At 42.1% G+C, this 19,938-nt stretch overlaps 1 protein-coding gene across 2 annotated transcripts in view; it reads left to right on the top strand.

Moving 5' to 3' along the window:
• The first annotated feature begins 719 nt into the window (after positions 1–719).
• garnl3 (GTPase activating Rap/RanGAP domain like 3) overlaps positions 720–19,938 on the top strand; it is a 202,229-nt gene continuing 183,010 nt past the window's right edge. For both annotated transcript variants that reach the window (XM_034191917.1, XM_034191916.1), the window contains exon 1: positions 720–906. In XM_034191917.1, the coding sequence (XP_034047808.1) occupies positions 809–906 (98 nt within the window). In that variant the 5' untranslated portion in view covers positions 720–808. The remainder of the gene's footprint in view (positions 907–19,938) is intronic.

Here is a 19,938-nt window from a genome sequence, read left to right as displayed (position 1 = left end):
GCTTGGTTTGTGCTCTGACATGCACTGTCAACTGTGGGACCTTATATGTAGACAGGTACAAATCATGTCCAATCAATGGAATTTACCCCAGGTGGACTCCAATTAAGCTGTAGAAACATCTCAAGGATGATCCGTGGAAACACGATGCACCTGAACTCAGTTTTGAGCTTCACGGCAAAGGCTGTGAATGTACATGTGATTTCTTAGAGTTTTTATTTTTAATAAATTTGCAAAAAGCTTAAAAAAAACTTTTCTCACATTGTTATTATGGGGTATTGTGTGTAGAATTTTGAGGAAAAAAATTAATTTCATCCATTTTGGAATAAGGCTGTAACATAAAATGTGGAAAGAGCGTAGAGCTGTGAATACTTTCTGGAAGCTCAGCAATTCTACTCTTATGGATGTCAAATGCCCCCTCTCAATTTATAATCTTCAAGTCCCCCCCTCCCCTTCCTCTCTCTCTCTCTCTCTCTCTCGCTCTCTCTCTCTCTCTCTCTCTCTCTCTCTCTCTGTTTTCTCTGAGCTGTCCTTCAGTAGGAGCGCTGTGGGCTCCACAGGACGGGATCTCCGGAGCTATCCGAGCTTCATGGAGATTCCAACAGTCCTCTGCTCCATTTAGCCTGAAGGTGCGGAAGAGGGACGAAAAGTCTGCAAGATCACTTTGCTTGTCGCTACGCGGAGGTGAGGCGCGCGTCAAAAGGGATTTTCCCGCTCCCCCTTCTACCTCTTTCTCTCCCTCTCTTCCGCCTCTCGTCGATTTTGGACTTTTCTTGGAAAGAAAGCGCCGCGGTGTCCTCCAACAGCACCCATGAATTCAGATAAAAATGTGTACCTGGGCAGAGACGCGGGCATCATGCGGAAGAGAGCCCTGCTGCTCCGGAAAGGTTGCAGCTTCGAGATCACCAGGTAGGACCAGGGACCGTGCGCGTTTGTGTGTGTGTGTGTGTGTGTGTGTGTGTGTGTGTGTGTGTGTGTGTGTGTGTGTGTGTGTGTGTGTGTGTGTGTGTGTGTGTGTGTGTGTGTGTGTGTGTGGAAAAAAAAAAAAAAGGAACTACACTTCTCTACTTTACACGAGGCGAGATAATGAGTGGTTTTTGTTTTTGCTGTGTGTCCATTGTGGATGAATATTTCAGCCAAAATGTTTTTGCGCATTGATCAGACGATCAGAAGCTCGATCGGCCCTGGAGCTGCGCGTTCACGTGAGCAAGCCTTTAATAATTCAGCCTCGATGGGCTTTTGTTCATCCTGTTGTTCATTTGCGTCTCGCACCGTGCGTTCTCGGTACCGATGGCGCTGTGGCGATGCATTACGCGCGAGTACGTTTCGTCTGCACCTGACTCCGCAATGTTGACACTACTGCTCAGCGGGACGCCGCCAGCTTTCTTTTAATATTCCAAAACCAGATGTTGTCTGGGGTCTTCAACGACCGGAGTGCCCTCTAGCAATACATTCCGTGCGCCATAGAGCGGTAACAATGTGTAATACAACATGAAGTGAGCGGTTGTGTTCTTTTGTTGGGCTGACATGACCTTTTGTACTCTTTGATTTGGATTTTTTAGAAAAAACATCAGCAGCTTGTTTTTAGAGGAAAAGCCCAGACCCTTTGAGGTCTTTGTGACACACAAACCACCTGACCTTTGAAATGATCTGACTGCACTTGAGACTGATTTTAAACAGGGGTGTAGCCAGGAACGTGTGTTCAAGGGGTCCCATCCCCAAATATTACCCTTAGAGTTTTGAAAAGTTTGATGAAATGATAAAGCAATTGTTTCATTTAGTGTTTCAGGATAATGAACACTTAGTGAAGCAGTTGTTTCATTTAGTGTTTCTGGATAATACATACTTCATGAAGTAATTGTTTCATTTAGTGTTTCAGGATAAGGAATACTTCATGAAGCAGTTGTTTCATTTAGTGTTTCAGGATAAGGGATACTTCATGAAGCAGTTGTTTCATTTAGCATTTCAGGATAAGGGATACTTCATGAAGCAGTTGTTTCATTTAGCATTTCAGGATAAGGAATACTTCATGAAGCAGTTGTTTCATTTAGCATTTCAGGATAAGGGATACTTCATGAAGCAGTTGTTTCATTTAGCATTTCAGGATAAGGAATACTTCATGAAGCAGTTGTTTCATTTAGCATTTCAGGATAAGGGATACTTCATGAAGCAGTTGTTTAATTTAGCATTTCAGGATAAGGAATACTTCATGAAGCAGTTCTTTCATTTAGTGTTTCAGGATAAGGAATACTTCATGAAGCAGTTGTTTCATTTAGCATTTCAGGATAAGGAATACTTCATGAAGCAGTTGTTTCATTTAGTGTTTCAGGATAAGGAATACTTCATGAAGCAGTTGTTTCATTTAGCATTTCAGGATAAGGAATACTTCATGAAGCAGTTGTTTCATTTAGCATTTCAGGATAAGGAATACTTCATGAAGCAGTTGTTTCATTTAGTGTTTCAGGATAAGGAATACTTCATGAAGCAGTTGTTTCATTTAGCATTTCAGGATAAGGAATATTTCATGAAGCAGTTGTTTCATTTAGTGTTTCAGGATAAGGAATACTTCATGAAGCAGTTGTTTCATTTAGCATTTCAGGATAAGGAATACTTCATGAAGTAATTGTTTCATTTAGTGTTTCAGGATAAGAAATACTTCATGAAGCAGTTGTTTCATTTAGCGTTTCAGGATAAGAAATACTTCATGAAGCAGTTGTTTCATTTAGCATTTCAGGATAAGGAATACTTCATTAAGCAATTGTTTCATTTAGTGTTTCAGGATAAGGAATACTTCATGAAGCAATTGTTTCATTTAGCATTTCAGGATAAGGAATACTTCATGAAGCAATTGTTTCATTTAGCATTTCAGGATAAGGAATACTTCATGAAGCAATTGTTTCATTTAGCGTTTCAGGATAAGGAATACTTCATGAAGCAGTTGTTTCATTTAGCATTTCAGGATAAGGAATACTTCATGAAGCAATTGTTTCATTTAGCATTTCAGGATAAGGAATATTTAATGAAATAATTGTTTCATTTAGCATTTCAGGATAAGGAATACTTCATGAAGCAGTTGTTTCATTTAGTGTTTCAGGATAAGGAATACTTCATGAAGCAGTTGTTTCATTTAGCATTTCAGGATAAGGAATATTTCATGAAGCAGTTGTTTCATTTAGTGTTTCAGGATAAGGAATACTTCATGAAGCAGTTGTTTCATTTAGCATTTCAGGATAAGGAATGCTTCATGAAGTAATTGTTTCATTTAGCATTTCAGGATAAGGAATATTTAATGAAATAATTGTTTCATTTAGCATTTCAGGATAAGGAATACTTCATGAAGTAATTGTTTCATTTAGTGTTTCAGGATAAGAAATACTTCATGAAGCAGTTGTTTCATTTAGCATTTCAGGATAAGAAATACTTCATGAAGCAGTTGTTTCATTTAGCATTACAGGATAAGGAATACTTCATGAAGCAGTTGTTTCATTTAGCGTTTCAGGATAAGGAATACTTCATGAAGCAGTTGTTTCATTTAGCATTTCAGGATAAGGAATACTTCATGAAGCAGTTGTTTCATTTAGTGTTTCAGGATAAGGAATACTTCATGAAGCAATGGTTTCATTTAGCATTTCAGGATAAGGAATACTTCATGAAGCAATTGTTTCATTTAGTTTTTCAGGATAAGGAATACTTCATGAAGCAGTTGTTTCATTTCGCTTTTCAGGATAAGGAATACTTCATGAAGCAGTTATTTCATTTAGCATTTCAGGATAAGGAATACTTCATGAAGCAATTGTTTCATTTAGTGTTTCAGGATAAGGAATACTTCATGAAGCAATTGTTTCATTTAGCATTTCAGGATAAGGAATATTTCATGAAGCAGTTGTTTCATAGTGTTTTAGGATAATGAATATTTCATGAAGCAATTGTTTCATTTAGTGTTTTACGATAAGCAATACTTCATGAAGTAATTGTTTCATTTCATGTTTCAGGATAAGAAATACTTCATGAAGTAATTGTTTCATTTAGTGTTTCACAATAATTAATACTTCATGATCAAATGCTTCATTTAGCATTTCAGTATAAGGAATACTTCATTAAGTAGTTGTTTCATGTAGTGTTTCACGATAAGGAATACTTCATGAAGTAATTGTTTCATGTAGTGTTTCATGATAAGGAATACTTTATGAAGCATGTGTTTTATTTAATGTTTCAAGATAAGGAATACTTCATGAAGCAATTGTTTCATTTAGTGTTTCAGGATAATTAATACATCATGAAGCAGTTGTTTCATTTAGTGTTTCAGGATAAGGAATACTTCATGAAGCAATGGTTTCATTTAGCATTTCAGGATAAGGAATACTTCATGAAGCAATTGTTTCATTTAGTTTTTCAGGATAAGGAATACTTCATGAAGCAGTTGTTTCATTTCGCTTTTCAGGATAAGGAATACTTCATGAAGCAGTTATTTCATTTAGCATTTCAGGATAAGGAATACTTCATGAAGCAATTGTTTCATTTAGTGTTTCAGGATAAGGAATACTTCATGAAGCAATTGTTTCATTTAGCATTTCAGGATAAGGAATATTTCATGAAGCAGGTGTTTCATAGTGTTTTAGGATAATGAATATTTCATGAAGCAATTGTTTCATTTAGTGTTTTACGATAAGCAATACTTCATGAAGTAATTGTTTCATTTCATGTTTCAGGATAAGAAATACTTCATGAAGTAATTGTTTCATTTAGTGTTTCACAATAATTAATACTTCATGATCAAATGCTTCATTTAGCATTTCAGTATAAGGAATACTTCATTAAGTAGTTGTTTCATGTAGTGTTTCACGATAAGGAATACTTCATGAAGTAATTGTTTCATGTAGTGTTTCATGATAAGGAATACTTTATGAAGCATGTGTTTTATTTAATGTTTCAAGATAATGAATACTTCATGAAGCAATTGTTTCATTTAGTGTTTCAGGATAATTAATACATCATGAAGCAATTGCTTCATTTGTTGTTTCACGCAGTTGAGGACAGTAAATAAATCCTTTAGTGTTTCGAGGAGTTTGTAATTTTCTGAAGCAGGTGTATCTTTTATTTGGTTAATTTATTGTTTAAGGAGGTCACAGCAGTGACTATTTTCTGAAACCATTTTCAATACATGCTTACTCTAGTTAAGGTTCACAGGAGGGGCTGGAGCCTGTGCCAGCAAGCATAGGGCATGAGGCAGGGTACACAGTGTGAGGCGGGGTACGCAATGTGAGGCGGGGTACTCAGTGTGAGGCAGGGTGCACAGTGTGAGGCGGGATACACAGTGTGAGGCGGGGTGCACAGTGTGAGGCGGGGTACACAGTGTGAGGCGGGGTGCACAGTGTGAGGCGGGGTGTACAGTGTGAAGTGGGGTACACAGTGTGAGGCGGGGTGTACAGTGTGAAGTGGGGTACACAGTGTGAGGCAGGATACACAGTGTGAGGCAGGGTACACAGTGTGAGGCGGGGTACGCAATGTGAGGCGGGGTACTCAGTGTGAGGCGGGGTGCACAGTGTGAGGCGGGATACACAGTGTGAGGCGGGGTGCACAGTGTGAGGCGGGGTACACAGTGTGAGGCGGGGTGCACAGTGTGAGGCGGGGTGTACAGTGTGAAGTGGGGTACACAGTGTGAGGCGGGATACACAGTGTGAGGCAGGGTACACAGTGTGAGGTGCACAGTGTGAGGCGGAGTACTCAGTGTGAGGCGGGGTACACAGTGTGAGGCGGGGTGCACAGTGTGAGGCGGGGTACTCAGTGTGAGGTGGGGTGCACAGTGTGAGGCGGGGTACACAGTGTGAGGCGGGGTACTCAGTGTGAGGTGGGGTACTCAGTGTGAGGCGGGGTACACAGTGTGAGGCGGGGTGCACAGTGTGAGGCGGGGTACTCAGTGTGAGGCGGGGTGCACCGTGTGAGGCGGGGTACACAGTGTGAGGCGGGGTACTCAGTGTGAGGTGGGGTACTCAGTGTGAGGTGGGTTGCACCGTGTGAGGCGGGGTACACAGTGTGAGGCGGGGTGCACAGTGTGAGGCGGGGTGCACAGTGTGAGGCGGGGTACTCAGTGTGAGGCGGGGTGCACAGTATGAGGCGGGGTACACAGTGTGATGCGGGGTGCACAGTGTGAGGCGGGGTACTCGGTGTGAGGCGGGGGTGCACAGTGTAAGGCGGGGTACTCAGTGTGAGGCGGGGTACTCAGTGTGAGGCGGGGTACACAGTGTGAGGCGGGGTGCACAGTGTGAGGCGGGGTACACAGTGTGATGTGGGGTGCACAGTGTGAGGCGGGGTACACAGTGTGATGCGGGGTATACAGTGTGAGGCGGGGTACACAGTATGAGGCGGGGTACACAGTGTGATGCGGGGTGCACAGTGTGAGGCGGGGTACTCAGTGTGAGGCGGGGTACTCAGTGTGAGGCGGGGTACACAGTGTGAGGCGGGGTGCACAGTGTGAGGCGGGGTACTCAGTGTGAGGCGGGGTACACAGTGTGAGGCGGGGTACACAGTGTGAGGCGGGGTACACAGTGTGATGCGGGGTGCACAGTGTGAGGCGGGGTACTCAGTGTGAGGCGGGGTACTCAGTGTGAGGCGGGGTACACAGTGTGAGGCGGGGTGCACAGTGTGAGGCGGGGTACTCAGTGTGAGGCGGGGTACACAGTGTGAGGCGGGGTACACAGTATGAGGCGGGGTACACAGTGTGATGCGGGGTGCACAGTGTGAGGCGGGGTACTCAGTGTGAGGCGGGGTACACAGTGTGAGGCGGGGTACACAGTATGAGGCGGGGTACACAGTGTGATGCGGGGTGCACAGTGTGAGGCGGGGTACACAGTGTGATGCGGGGTACTCAGTGTGAGGCGGGGTACACAGTGTGAGGCGGGGTGCACAGTGTGAGGCGGGGTACTCGGTGTGAGGCGGGGTGCACACCCTGGACAGGCCGCCATATATAGACAGACAAACTCAGTCACACCCACATGCACATCTGCAGTCAACTTCAAGTTTCCAATTCACCTAACATGCATGTTTTTGGATGCAAACACGGGGAGAACATGCCCAGGTGGGAATTAAACCTATGACTTTCTTGCTGTGAGGCAGCAGTGCTAACTGCTAAGGCACCATGCTGCCTGCATGTCATCAGTAATTTATATTTTTCTGAAGCGATTCTTTAATTGTGCTGTGAGCGTTTCATAACAAAATGCCTTTCTGAAGCAGTTGTGTCAATTCTTGCTTTAAACCTGTCAAAAATAGTGATTTTCCTGAAGTGATTGTTCTTCGTGAGTGTTTTGAGTATTTTAAACCTGAGTATTTTTTTAAATTGATTCAATTATTTTGAGATACTCGATCATCTTTTGAAGCATTTTGTTTATTTAGTTAAGCGTTTTTTGTTTTTAAACCTGTTTTTGCATCACGATGTGCGCAATATTACAGAGGGACTCAACCCTCCAAATACACCTCTAGCTACACATTTGGTTGTAGCTCTTGGAGTTTAGTGATATACATTGTCTCCCATGGACGGCTCCCTCCCTGCTGTTTAGGTGACCTGTACCATATTGTTGTCAAGTTTATTTTTCTTGTTTGTCCACTACAAGTCTACTAACTGTAGAAATCATTCATTCATTCATTTTCTGTCTTGGTGGCAGTAGCCCAAGCAGCTCAGTCCACACATCCCTATCCTTGGCCAAGTCCTCTAAGTCTTCCTGGTGGAGGTCTTCCCCGGAGTGTCCTCCTAGGTGGACATGCCTCGAAGACCTCCCTAGGGAGACAACTAGGGGGCATCCTCACCAGATGTCCAAACCACCTCAACTTTCAACATGAAGAAGCAGCAGCTGTATTTTGAGTCCCTCTCAGATATTTGAGTTTCTCACCCTGTCACTGAAGGTAAGCCCAGATACCCGACAGAGGAATCTCATTTCCGCAGCTTGTATCCGTGACCTTGTTCTTTTGGTCAGTACCCAAAGCTCATGACCATAGGTGAGGATAGGAGGGTAAACTGACTGAGAGCCTTGCCTTCCAGCTCGGCTCATTCTTCACCATGACAGTCCAGTATGGCATCCGTAGGACCTGAGACACTGCCCCCAATCCATCTATCATGCCATCATGCTCCATCGTACCCCCACTTGTGAACAAGACCCAGAGATACTTGAACTCCTCTACTTGGGGCAGTAACTCTTCCCAGACCCAGTCGCTGACTTTTGCAGAGTTAATCGTGACAACAGTGGATTTGTTTGTTGTGATGAACTCTTTGACCTCTTTAATGAAAACTCCCCTGACCCCGTCTCTGAGGGGTCCAACTGTTGAATCCACTCCTAAATAGCTGGTACAACCTTCCACTCTTTCTAATGTCAACTAACATCTTTCTTCTTACACAATCGCTTGCTTTCCAAAATACTTCCAAATGGGATTTTTTTTTCTTTGTCGTGTTTTTTTTCTATCTAAATTATGATGTAATAGCTCCAATTTTGTGCCTCTATAAAATTACTGTAATCTGAGTTGTATCCCAAAAACCTTTTCAACCGCAGAGAAGCTCCATAATGCTGAAACATCTAATTGTTTAAGTTATTTATCACAAAAAAACTGGAACGTCTTAATGTATTTATAAATGTTTAGGGTTTTGCTCTCATATACACACTATATTTTATTATTACTTCTAGTTTGTCATTTGATTTTTAAATAGACCACAATGGAAATAAGTGTTTTCACTTTCTTGTGTCATCCATATATTTTAACATATTTACAATCATATTATGTACTTACACTGTACTTACTAAATAAAATCAGGCACTCACACTTTTAACATAAAGCTGATTTACTGCCCCGTGCTGGAATGGTGTGTTAGTCCACAATGTAATTAGCAACGCTAGCTAATATCCATAGCTTCTCCAAAAATATTAGTCTTATCAAAATTCATTTTTGGCACTGTTCATCCTTGACTCAAAATACATAAGCATACCAAATGGCAAATGTCAGCTCTCCCCTGTTGTACGCACACAGAGCTTTTTGATTTTTCTGCATTCTGCAGCAAGCAGGTGCTTTTAATTTTTACACATGCCCAAACAGAGCCAGTGACACAAGACATCAAAAGCAATACTCTTTTCACTCATGGTAATGACAACATAACACTTAACTTAACTGATTAAACCAATTGAACTACAAAAACACAATGAATTAATAACACTAACAACACTGTTAAACTAACATGACCACAATAACAACATTTAAAACCCCACATTCCCATGGTGCATTGCAGCATAATGTCCATTGTTTACTGGTTAGCTAAAATTGCTCATTTCTCCATAAATATTAGTCCTATCAACTTTCCGTTTTCGCAGCATTCATTCTTGACCCAAAATACATAAGCATACCAAACGGGTTGGAAAATTTGCTTGGATGTAACCTGCGATGGACTGACGTCCCGTCCAATGCGATTCATGGACTCTTGGATAAGCACCGGATCGATGGGCCAATAAGGACTTACTTTCATACTGACCTAAGTATTAGAGGACCACAGTGCCAGATTTGAGATTTTATATCTGTTGATGGACAATCAAAATTAGCTCTGGAAATGTCAATGTCCCAAATACACAAAGATAGATACAAAGCATTATGACTATTTGGAATAAAGGACCCTTTATCCTTGTCAGGGGTTTAAAAAAAAAAACTCAGAGTACTTTTGTAGATGATAATAAGCTCAATCATAAGTTCCAGCCCCATTTTATGAAGCATTCTACCTTCATGAAGTTTCAAGGTGTTTTAATTACCTACTATGTGTAGATTATTGTATGGGTGATATCACTCCCACTTGAATTTCCTGCTATTTCAGACGGTCTGCAGGGGGAGTGCAGAAGTACACTTACTGATGAGTGTTCTTTCTATTGCTCTCTTATAGCTGATAACTTTGTCCCAGTATGCGAGTTGTACATGGTAGTGGGACGTGTGTTGGAGACATCTCCATGCTGCTGTATCTCACTTCCCAAACAGACGTGTGTTTTTACATCCAGGATGCACGGTGCGTGTGGGGGTGAGATTTGGCCAGCCTTGGACTCAACATTTACTTTCAAATTACACCTCCTTACTAATGAGCTTGATTTATGCTCCGTAGTGAAGGACTCTGTTTGCCTTCTGCAGGTTGCAGACCTGGGGGCAGATTGAAAATGTTCCTGGCAGAGTATCTCTCAGACACGAGCCGTTTAACAGACAATCAGTCAAAGCCGAGCTTCAAGTGCCGCTGCACAAGGAAATAGATTCTCTGCAATTCTGAGGGGATATGAAAGATTATCAAGTCTACTGAGAAGACAAAGTCTCTGGACAATTCATTATGTTGTCCACACAACATGATGTTGGATTATATTATATAAGGAAGCTGCCTGTATGCATCAGGCTTTTTTTTGTTGTTGTTGCATGATCACACGTGCACGCTGGCTTCCACGTGTACTGTTGATGTATATCAGATGTATCATCTTTATCCTAGAGAGGATCCTTAATGAGTTTAATGAAAGCTGAAGGCACATGCATCTCACATCTGCCAAGATCTGCTCTATGAGATCATTGTGATGGGGACAGATGGGGATCTCCACAAAAATTAAGGGTGCTGTCTTTTATTATGTCCGCCAAGGATGTAATAAAATAATCGGTGTTTATTTATTTGTCTGTCTGTCTGTTAGCAAGATTATGTAAAAACTACTGCACGGATTTTGACAAAAGTTTCACCACAGATACATATTAGGCCAAGGATGACTCCGTTATATTTTGGAGGTGATCCGGATCAAGTTTCACTTTATATAGGCTTTGAAGGATTACTTTTAGCAGGATTACATCAGAATTACTGCACAGATTCTCACCAAATTTTCACCAAATATACATATTCAGCCAGGGAAGACTCCATACAATTTTGAAGGTGCTCTAGATCCGGATCCGGATTCTGGATCAGGTTTCACTTTATATAGGCTTATATAGTCCCCGCTGATTAACACCTCGTTTCTGCTTCAAACTGCACTCCAGTCATCATCTATCTCAGCGACAGATATCTGAAGCTGTTGTACAACAATCATTTCCACATAAATTCAGCATTATTTCGTAAGAAAAGGTGACGGAAGTGATCAGAGCACCGCGGCTAAATGAGCTGCTAGCTGATGCGTTCACTGCGCATCGGACATTTCAAAGCACCACGGAATTTCCCCCTCTTTTCTGCTTATAACTGACTTTAGAATGATTTAAGAGGTTTACCTTTATCATCTGATGGTTAATAATCCCATTAATCCATTTGATTGCTTTGGGTGAAGAGACTCCATCTCAGATGTGCTGCTGTGGTCCGAAACGGCGCATGCGCAGATGCAAAAGGTGGACCGATTTTTAGGGGCGGACTGTTCGGTCTGTGACACTGCCCCAGAGTGCAATACGGCGAGGACCCAGGGGTTGTCCGTGTGCACACACGTGCTGACCACGCTGGGCATCCTGGCATCAGGGGCATTCCAGCGTGAGCTGGCTGATCGGATAGGTGTGTGCCAGTCAACCTTGCGCCGAGCCGCAATCATCCAAATGTCATCCAGGTACATTCCAACATTACAGCGCATTTTGCAGCGTGGCCGGTTTCCCGAATGTAATCAGAGCTACTAACTGCACACATTTTGCTATAGAGACGCTATCACATGATGAATGTTCAAATCTTATGTGGAAGCGACGGTGTGTGATTGTGTTTAAATAGTTTGTGTAATTGTTCCAAACGAAAACAAGCATGGACACATTTGGGCATGTGCACATTCAAATATGTTTTTATTGTAATTATTAATGTATTTTTTATTTTTGCTTGATGGTGAGCTGCAGAGCTTCTTAACATGCTTCCTGTGTTCAGTATTTGTCAATAAACGCGTGTAAATTGTGAATATCACACTGTCAGCAGAGGCGTGCCTCACCTTTTTAATGTCAGTTTGCGCCCGCTGTTCTACAGTAGTGTTCAGAATAATAGTAGTGCTATGTGACTAAAAAGATTAATCCAGATTTTGAGTATATTTCTTATTGTTACATGGGAAACAAGGTACCAGTAGATTCAGTAGATTCTCACAAATCCAACAAGACCAAGCATTCATGATATGCACACTCTTAAGGCTATGAAATTGGGCTATTAGTAAAAAAAAAAGTAGAAAAGGGGGTGTTCACAATAATAGTAGTGTGGCATTCAGTCAGTGAGTTCGTCAATTTTGTGGAACAAACAGGTGTGAATCAGGTGTCCCCATTTAAGGATGAAGCCAGCACCTGTTGAACATGCTTTTCTCTTTGAAAGCCTGAGGAAAATGGGACGTTCAAGACATTGTTCAGAAGAACAGCGTAGTTTGATTAAAAAGTTGATTGGAGAGGGGAAAACTTATACGCAGGTGCAAAAAATTATAGGCTGTTCATCTACAATGATCTCCAATGCTTTAAAATGGACAAAAAAAAAAAAAAACAGACACGTGGAAGAAAATGGAAAACAACCATCAAAATGGATAGAAAAATAACCAGAATGGCAAATTGATCAGCTCCAGGATGATCAAAGACAGTCTGGAGTTACCTGTAAGTGCTGTGACAGAAGATGCCTGTGTGAAGCTAATTTATTTGCAAGAATCCCCCGCAAAGTCCCTCTGTTAAATAAAAGACATGCAGAAGAGGTTACAATTTGCCAAAGAACACATCAACTGGCCTAAAGAGAAATGGAGGAATATTTTGTGGACTGATGAGAGTAAAATTGTTCTTTTTGGGTCCAAGGGCCGCAGACAATTTGTGAGACGACCCCCAAACTCTGAATTCAAGCCACAGTTCACAGTGAAGACAGTGAAGCATGGTGGTGCAAGCATCATGATATGGGCATGTTTCTCCTACTATGGTGTTGGGCCTATATATCGCATACCAGGAATCATGGATCAGTTTGGATATGTCAAAATACTTGAAGAGGTCATGTTGCCTTATGCTGAAGAGGACATGCCCTTGAAATGGGTGTTTCAACAAGACAATGACCCCAAGCACACTAGTAAACGAGCAAAATCTTGGTTCCAAACCAACAAAATTAATGCCTCGCAGATGTGAAGAAATCATGAAAAACTGTGGTTATACAACTAAATACTAGTTTAGTGATTCACAGTATTGCTAGAAAAGCAGTTTGAACATAATAGTTTTGAGTTTGTAGAGTCAACAGCAGATGCTACTGTTATTGTGAACACCCCCTTTTCTACTTTTTTTTTTACTAATAGCCCAATTTCTTAGCCTTAAGAGTGTGCATATCATGAATGCTTGGTCTTGTTGGATTTGTGAGAATCTACTGAATCTACTGGTACCTTGTTTCCCATGTAACAATAAGAAATATACTCAAAACCTGGATTAATCTTTTTAGTCACATAGCACTACTATTATTCTGAACACTACTGTACGGCCTTATACACACACACGCTTCGTAGCTCCCATGAACATTTTTCCAGTTTCATGATGAATCCGTTTAACAGCGCACTGAATAAATTGTCCCTGCATGTCTTCACGTAATTTCCAGTCATCTATATTATAATTTCTTTCCTGTGTTCATGTTGTCTGATGTGACGTTGTGGGGAATCCCTGCTCAAAGGGCTTATTTACACGAAATTGTGTATTTAAATGCGGCATGGCCAGGGAGGAGTTTGGTTCTACGCTCAGTTCCATGTTCAGTGGGATGTACAAACGGAACGTGTGTGAATTCATGCCTACGCACACTTTCGTTCATCTGAATATGGCGTATGCCATTTTTTAGTAGAGGTCCACACAAGTCTTTGTACATGAGTCCTGATCCAGATCAAACTTTGTTAGTTGATAGTGAGTGTCAGTCTGTATCTCACTTTCAAATATGAAAGTGATTGGAGCATGTTTGATTAAGATACATATAATGTTAAATATACATGAAATGGAGGTTTTGACATTAAATTTAAATGGCCACAAAATCTGTAATCTGTGTGATCAGGTCTGGATCAAAGTTTGTCCATTGATAAAGGATACTGTCCTACATAACACTTTCAAATATGAAAGAAAGTTTATATTTTTTTGACAAGGTATGAATTTTTAAACATTTTTTCAATGTTAAAGATAGGGATTTTTCCAATTTTCTAAGATTTTTCCTGATTTTGACCTATGACCTTGAAAATTGAATCATGTCTTGTCTATCAGGATATGAATCTTCAGTAAAAATGTCATGACGATATATGAAAAATTGTGGGTTCCAGGCTGTTCACAATCAGACATACAAACAAACAAACATGCAAAAACAGCCTCCTCCAACTTTGCTGGTGGAGGTAAAAATACCTTCAATCTAAGCTTGTCTTTAGTGTTTGTAATTATTTATTTGTTTTATTTTTACAAAATAAAATCAATCATTCCACCAAGTCGAAATCTGTCAAAACTAATTATTTTGTTCAAACATGGACGGATACAGTGGGGTAAAAAAGTATTTACGAGGTCTGTTAGAAAAGTATCCAACCTTATTATTTTTTAAAAAAACCATATGGATTTGAATCACGTGTGATTGCGTCAGACAAGCTTGAACCCTCGTGCGCATGCGTGAGTTTTTTCATGCCTGTCGGTTGTGTCATTCGCCTGTAAGCAGGCTTTGAGTGAGGTGTGATCCACCCCTCTCGTCTATTTTTTATTGCGAATAAATGTCTGAACGCTTTGGAGCTTTGCTGCATCAATTTTTTTTCCAGAAACTGTAAGAGACCTCCAGGTGGACACCATTTGAAAAATTAATATGGCTTTCAGGGACGATTTTATGGGGATTAAACAGGTTACGGGGTGTTACTGCTGCTTTAAGGACGGCCCACAACTGCTGAGAGTGCGGCGCGCTCCCAGCACCCATCGACAGGCTGACACCCCGCTGGAACAACCAGATCATTTCCAACGTGAAAGCTTTGTTGATCCAGGACCTCGTCTGACTTTCACAAAAAGGCAGAAGATGTGGACATCAGCACTTTTTCCGGCACATTCCACCGTTACAGGAGTTTTTTTCATGGAAAGAAAAGCGGAGGGACGCGCCACGGAGTCGTTCATTACGCGGGACAAAACCACCTCGGTATTGGTCTCACAGGACGGCTTAAAGGTGGATTTCAGACGGATTCCGGTCGCTTTCCAGTCGTGTGAATATCCGATTGTGATTATGCATGAGCTGGACATGCCAGAACATGTCCCGTGAGGCTTCATCACGGCGTTTCTTTGCGCCGAGCGGCGCTGATGTTTCCAGCCCCATGCTTCACAGTAGATATGGTGTTCTTGGAATGCAACTCAGCATTCTTCTTCCTCCAAACACAATGAGTTGAGTTTTTACTAAAAACTTCTATTTTGGTTTCATCTGACCACATGATATTCTCCCAATCCTCTTCTGGATCATCCATATGCTCTCTGGCAAACTTCAGACAGGCCTGGACATGTACTGGCTTAAGCAGGGGGACATGCCTGGCACTGCAAGATTTGAGTCCCTCTCTGCGTAGTATGTAGCCTTTGTTACTTTGGTCCCAGCTCTCTGCAGCTCATTCATCAGGTCCCTCCGTGGAGATCTGGAATTTTTGTTCACCGTTCTCATGATCATTTTGACCCCACAGGATGACATCTTGCGTGGAGCCCCAGATCGAGGGAGATTATCAATGGTCTTGTATGTCTTCCATTTTCTTACAATTGCTCCCACAGTTGATTTATTCACACCAACCTGCTTGACTATTGTAGACTCATTCTTCCCAGTCTGGTGCAGGTCTACAATTTTCTTCCTGGTGTCCTTCGGCAGCTCTTTTGTCTTGGCCATGGTTGAGTTTGGAGTCTGACTGTTTGAGGCTGTGGACAGGTGTCTTTTATACAGATAATGAGTTCAAACAGGTGCCATTAATACAGGTAACAAAGAAAAAGAAAAAGTTACAGGTCTGTGAGAGCCAAAAATCTTGCTTGTTTGTTATTGACCACATACTTATTTTCTACCATAATTTACAAATAAATTCTTTAAAAAAATCCTACAATTTGATTTCCTAGATATTTTTTTTTTCATTTTGTCTCTCATAGTTGAAGTGTACCTATGTTGAAAATTACAGACCTCTCTCATCTTTCTAAGTTGGAGAACTTGCACAATCAGGGGCTGACTAAATACTTTTTTGCCCCACTGTACGAGGTCTCTTAGATAATAAACCGACCCTTTTATTTTTTTTTTAACTATATGGATTTGAATGACATGCGATTACACCAATCATGCTTGAACCCTCGTGCGCATGCGTGAGTTTTTTCACGCGTGTCGGTGACGTCATTTCCCTGTGGGCATGCCTTGACTGAGATGTGGTCCCGCCCTCTCGGCTGAATTCCTTTGTTTCACACGCTGCTCGAGACGGCGCGCGTTGCTTTATCAAAATTTTTTCTGGACCTGTGAGGAATATCCGAGTGGACACTATTCGAGAAATTAAGATGGTTTTCTGTGAAAAGTTTAACGGCTGATGAGAGATTATGGGGTGTTTCTGTCAGTGTAAGGACTTCCCACGGAGCGGGACGTCCTGCAGCGCTTCCAGGCGCTGTCGTCGGCCTGTTTCGATCTTAAAACATCCTAATTTAAGGCTTAATTCACCCAGGACATCGTGAGAGAACAGAGAAGATTCAGAAGAGGCCGACATGAGGAATTTATGCGGACATTCCACTGTTTAAGGACATTTTTTTAATGAAAGACGTACGCGCAAATTCGCCGAGTCGTTTCCGTGACGACTTGGCAAATCTGTGTGCGCCGCGACAGGAAAAACACCTCCGTGTTGAAAACCATTTGTAGAATTCAGGCGGCTTTTAATGGCTTTCAACAAGTGAGTAACTGAGAAATTGTTTAACAGCTTGGGCATGTTCCAACTTGCCCGTTAAGATTTCCAACGGAGGTGTTTTTCCTGCCGCGACCCCCCGCGGTCGGGTCCAGCCCGACATGCGACTCTGCCCGCACGTTCTTTCATTACAAAATGACCGTTAACAATGGAATGTCCGAATAAACTCCTCATGCCGACTTCTTCTGAAAGTTCTCTGTTCTCTGACGACTTACTGCGTCAACAGAGCCTGAAATGTGGAAGTTTTCAACTTGAAACGGCGAGACGCTGCCGCCTCGAAGCGCAGATTGCCGTCAGGCGCCGTGGACCGTCCTTAAAGCGACACTACCAGACCAAAATCTCTCATCAGCCGTTAAAATTTTTACCGAAAACCACCTGAATTTATTGAACGGTGTCCACTCAGTTGTGCCTTACAGTTTTGAAAAAATTTTTATCAAACAAAGCAACAGTCTCTGAGCCATTCCTAAACAATGAAAAAAAATCGACGAGCGGGTGGACGACTCCTCACTCAAAGCCTGCCCACAGGCGAATGACGTAACCGACAGGCGTGAAAAAACTCTTGCATGCCCACGAGGGTTCAAGCATGTCTGATGTAATCACACGTGATTCAAATCCATATGGTTTTTGAAAAAAATAATAAGGTCGAATACTTTTCTAATAGACCTCGTATATATGGCTGAAAAGAATAACCCCATTTATGCCTCAATACCTTGACTGCTGCATACACATAACTAAGCCATCGTTCTACTTGGTTGGTAATAAAATATTAACAAATTAAGGAATAGTTATCATTATCTAAGCTACATTCTAAAGTTAATCTATTGTGGAATCAACTCATCATATCATTAAGGCAAACTGCGTTTTACATATTAATTCGTTGTGATTCAGTCTTATCTAAAGAAGTCAGACTTCCAGTTGGCTGACATTCCCATTGACAGCAGGTGGAAGCAGAAAAGTTGAAGGAACGAATGGAATCAGTTATGTTTCCTGCTGTAGCCGTGGTGGTTTTCATGTGGTTGCTTTTGTAGTTACAATATCGTGTATCTGCTGTGCACATTTTCTCACAGTCATTCATCTGCATTTGTCACAGCTTTGAAAGAGAAGAAATCTGAGTGTGCTCTGTTAATGCACGAGCAAATGCAGCACAGGGGCTTTCGTCCTGACCTATCAAGATTCAAGTGGGGAACCTGACTGTCATCACACAGTGTAGCGTTTCATTTAGGGACTGTAAATCACTGAGAGTTGTGAGCTTATAAGAATTACCCAAGATCTGCCAGAATGCCTGAATTCTCACATAAAAACTGAGCTGAGTAAGCTGAGTAAGATATGTTTAACACAAATAAGATGCTATTTTGAGTACATAAACTTTACAAATTCAGTCCAACCAGTTATATCAATTTATTTATTTATTTATTCATTTATTTTTTGAGTTGTACCAACATCTTGTAGAATGTTAGGTTTTATTCATGCCGAGGCTGATCCTCAAGTGAAATAAGGACAGTGGATGAATTGAGAAGTATGAAGTTCTCGTAGTTGAGAACAGAAAGATTTTTGGAAGGATCTAGATAGAAGGTAGAAGATAGAGAAGATAGATAGAGAAGGTAGAGATAGAAGCATTTTGAACTAGTTTCATTGTAATTGTCACATGATGTTTTGGGATCTCCCAGCATCCTTAGTCTCTGGTACGGTGAAGACCCTGCACGCTCCCTCTGTCCAGCTATAGCCAAATTGAATCTTTGAATCCTTGTAGTCTGCAAGACAAGAGTGAAACAAGCGCGATCAAAGATTTCTGATGTACACCAATCCAGATCCGGTGTCGCAGACTGTCCTCCCCTAAAAATCAGTCCGCCTTTTGCATCTTCGCATGCGTCATTTCGGACCACAGCAGCACGTCTGAGTCTCTTCACCCAAAGCGATCAGATGGATTAATGGGATTATGAGCCATAAGATGATAAAGGTAAAACCTCTTAAATCATTCTAAAGTCAGCTTTAACCTCCTAGGGCCTGGCATCCACATATGTGGACATGACATTTTTGGTTGTCTAGTCCATAAACTAAGTTTTGTTTCATGAGAACCTCCAGGTCTTAGGAGGTTTTTTTGCCAGCTTGCACTCGACCGAGACGGACGCACTTTTCTCCTCTCCCTCCCTCCTTATCTTTCCTGCTTCTGTGGCGTGTTGTCTGTGAGGCTGCAGCTTTGCTCTTCTGGAAACGACAAAAATGGATCTGTTAAAGTAGTCTCTGAACGCAATTGACACTATTTTTTCTACAAGACATTCGGGAGCGGAGGACCTGACCTGTCCTGCTGGGACGCATGTGATGGGTTACGTGATGGACTCGTGGAGGAGATGGCAGGTCATGTGCCTTTACATGCTTTCTGTGGAGGACGTCGAAGATGTGTACATATTCGGCTTGGTGGTGACCGGCTTTCCGATGTGTGGTGCGGGCACTCTGCTGGTTTACCGGAAAATCAAGAAAGTGGAAGCAGCTTTGATTGGTCGTTCCAGGCTGCCCTATATGATTGATTCGATTGGGAAGGCAGTAGCTGCGCAGTCGGCGGGGGTTAACCGCGCGTTGGAAGACATCTCGAGCAAGATCGCAGCCCTGGAAACCCGCTATGACCGTCTGTGAAGACCACATTCTACATTCAGATGTATTGAGAGCCACTCTGTTCTCAGAACTGTGGAATCTTTCAGGCGTCTGTTAATCTGGCTATTCATTTGGCTTCCCCAAATACAGCTGCACTTCAAGGTCGCTGTGATAAAAACCTCCTCAGAAGATCAACACTTAAGCCTCACTCCCTGGTCTTCCCCCCTCCCCTCAGCTTCTCCAGCTCTGACGTGAACTGTGTTAGAACTGTCCAGGACTTCCCAGACCGCGCAGGGCTGTTCCCTCCCCCCTCCAGACTGTTGGACAGGGCCGTTGACGGCGCCGAACTGGCTGCCTTCCGGAGTGTTCTGATAAACTGGTCCTTTCAAATCTCGGTTGTCGTCCTGTGTCCTTGTTTTGTCTCTGTGATTATTGTTTTTTGTGCTGATGGGATTTTTTTTTTCCTCATTGCCGCTGTGTAATGCAGCAGCTATGAGGGTTTTTTTTTCTTCTCCTT

Source organism: Thalassophryne amazonica, chromosome 17 (genome assembly GCF_902500255.1).
Source record: "Thalassophryne amazonica chromosome 17, fThaAma1.1, whole genome shotgun sequence".
NCBI lineage: Eukaryota > Metazoa > Chordata > Actinopteri > Batrachoidiformes > Batrachoididae > Thalassophryne > Thalassophryne amazonica.
Note: the sequence above shows the minus strand (reverse complement) of the source record. Positions and strands in the feature narration are given on the sequence as shown.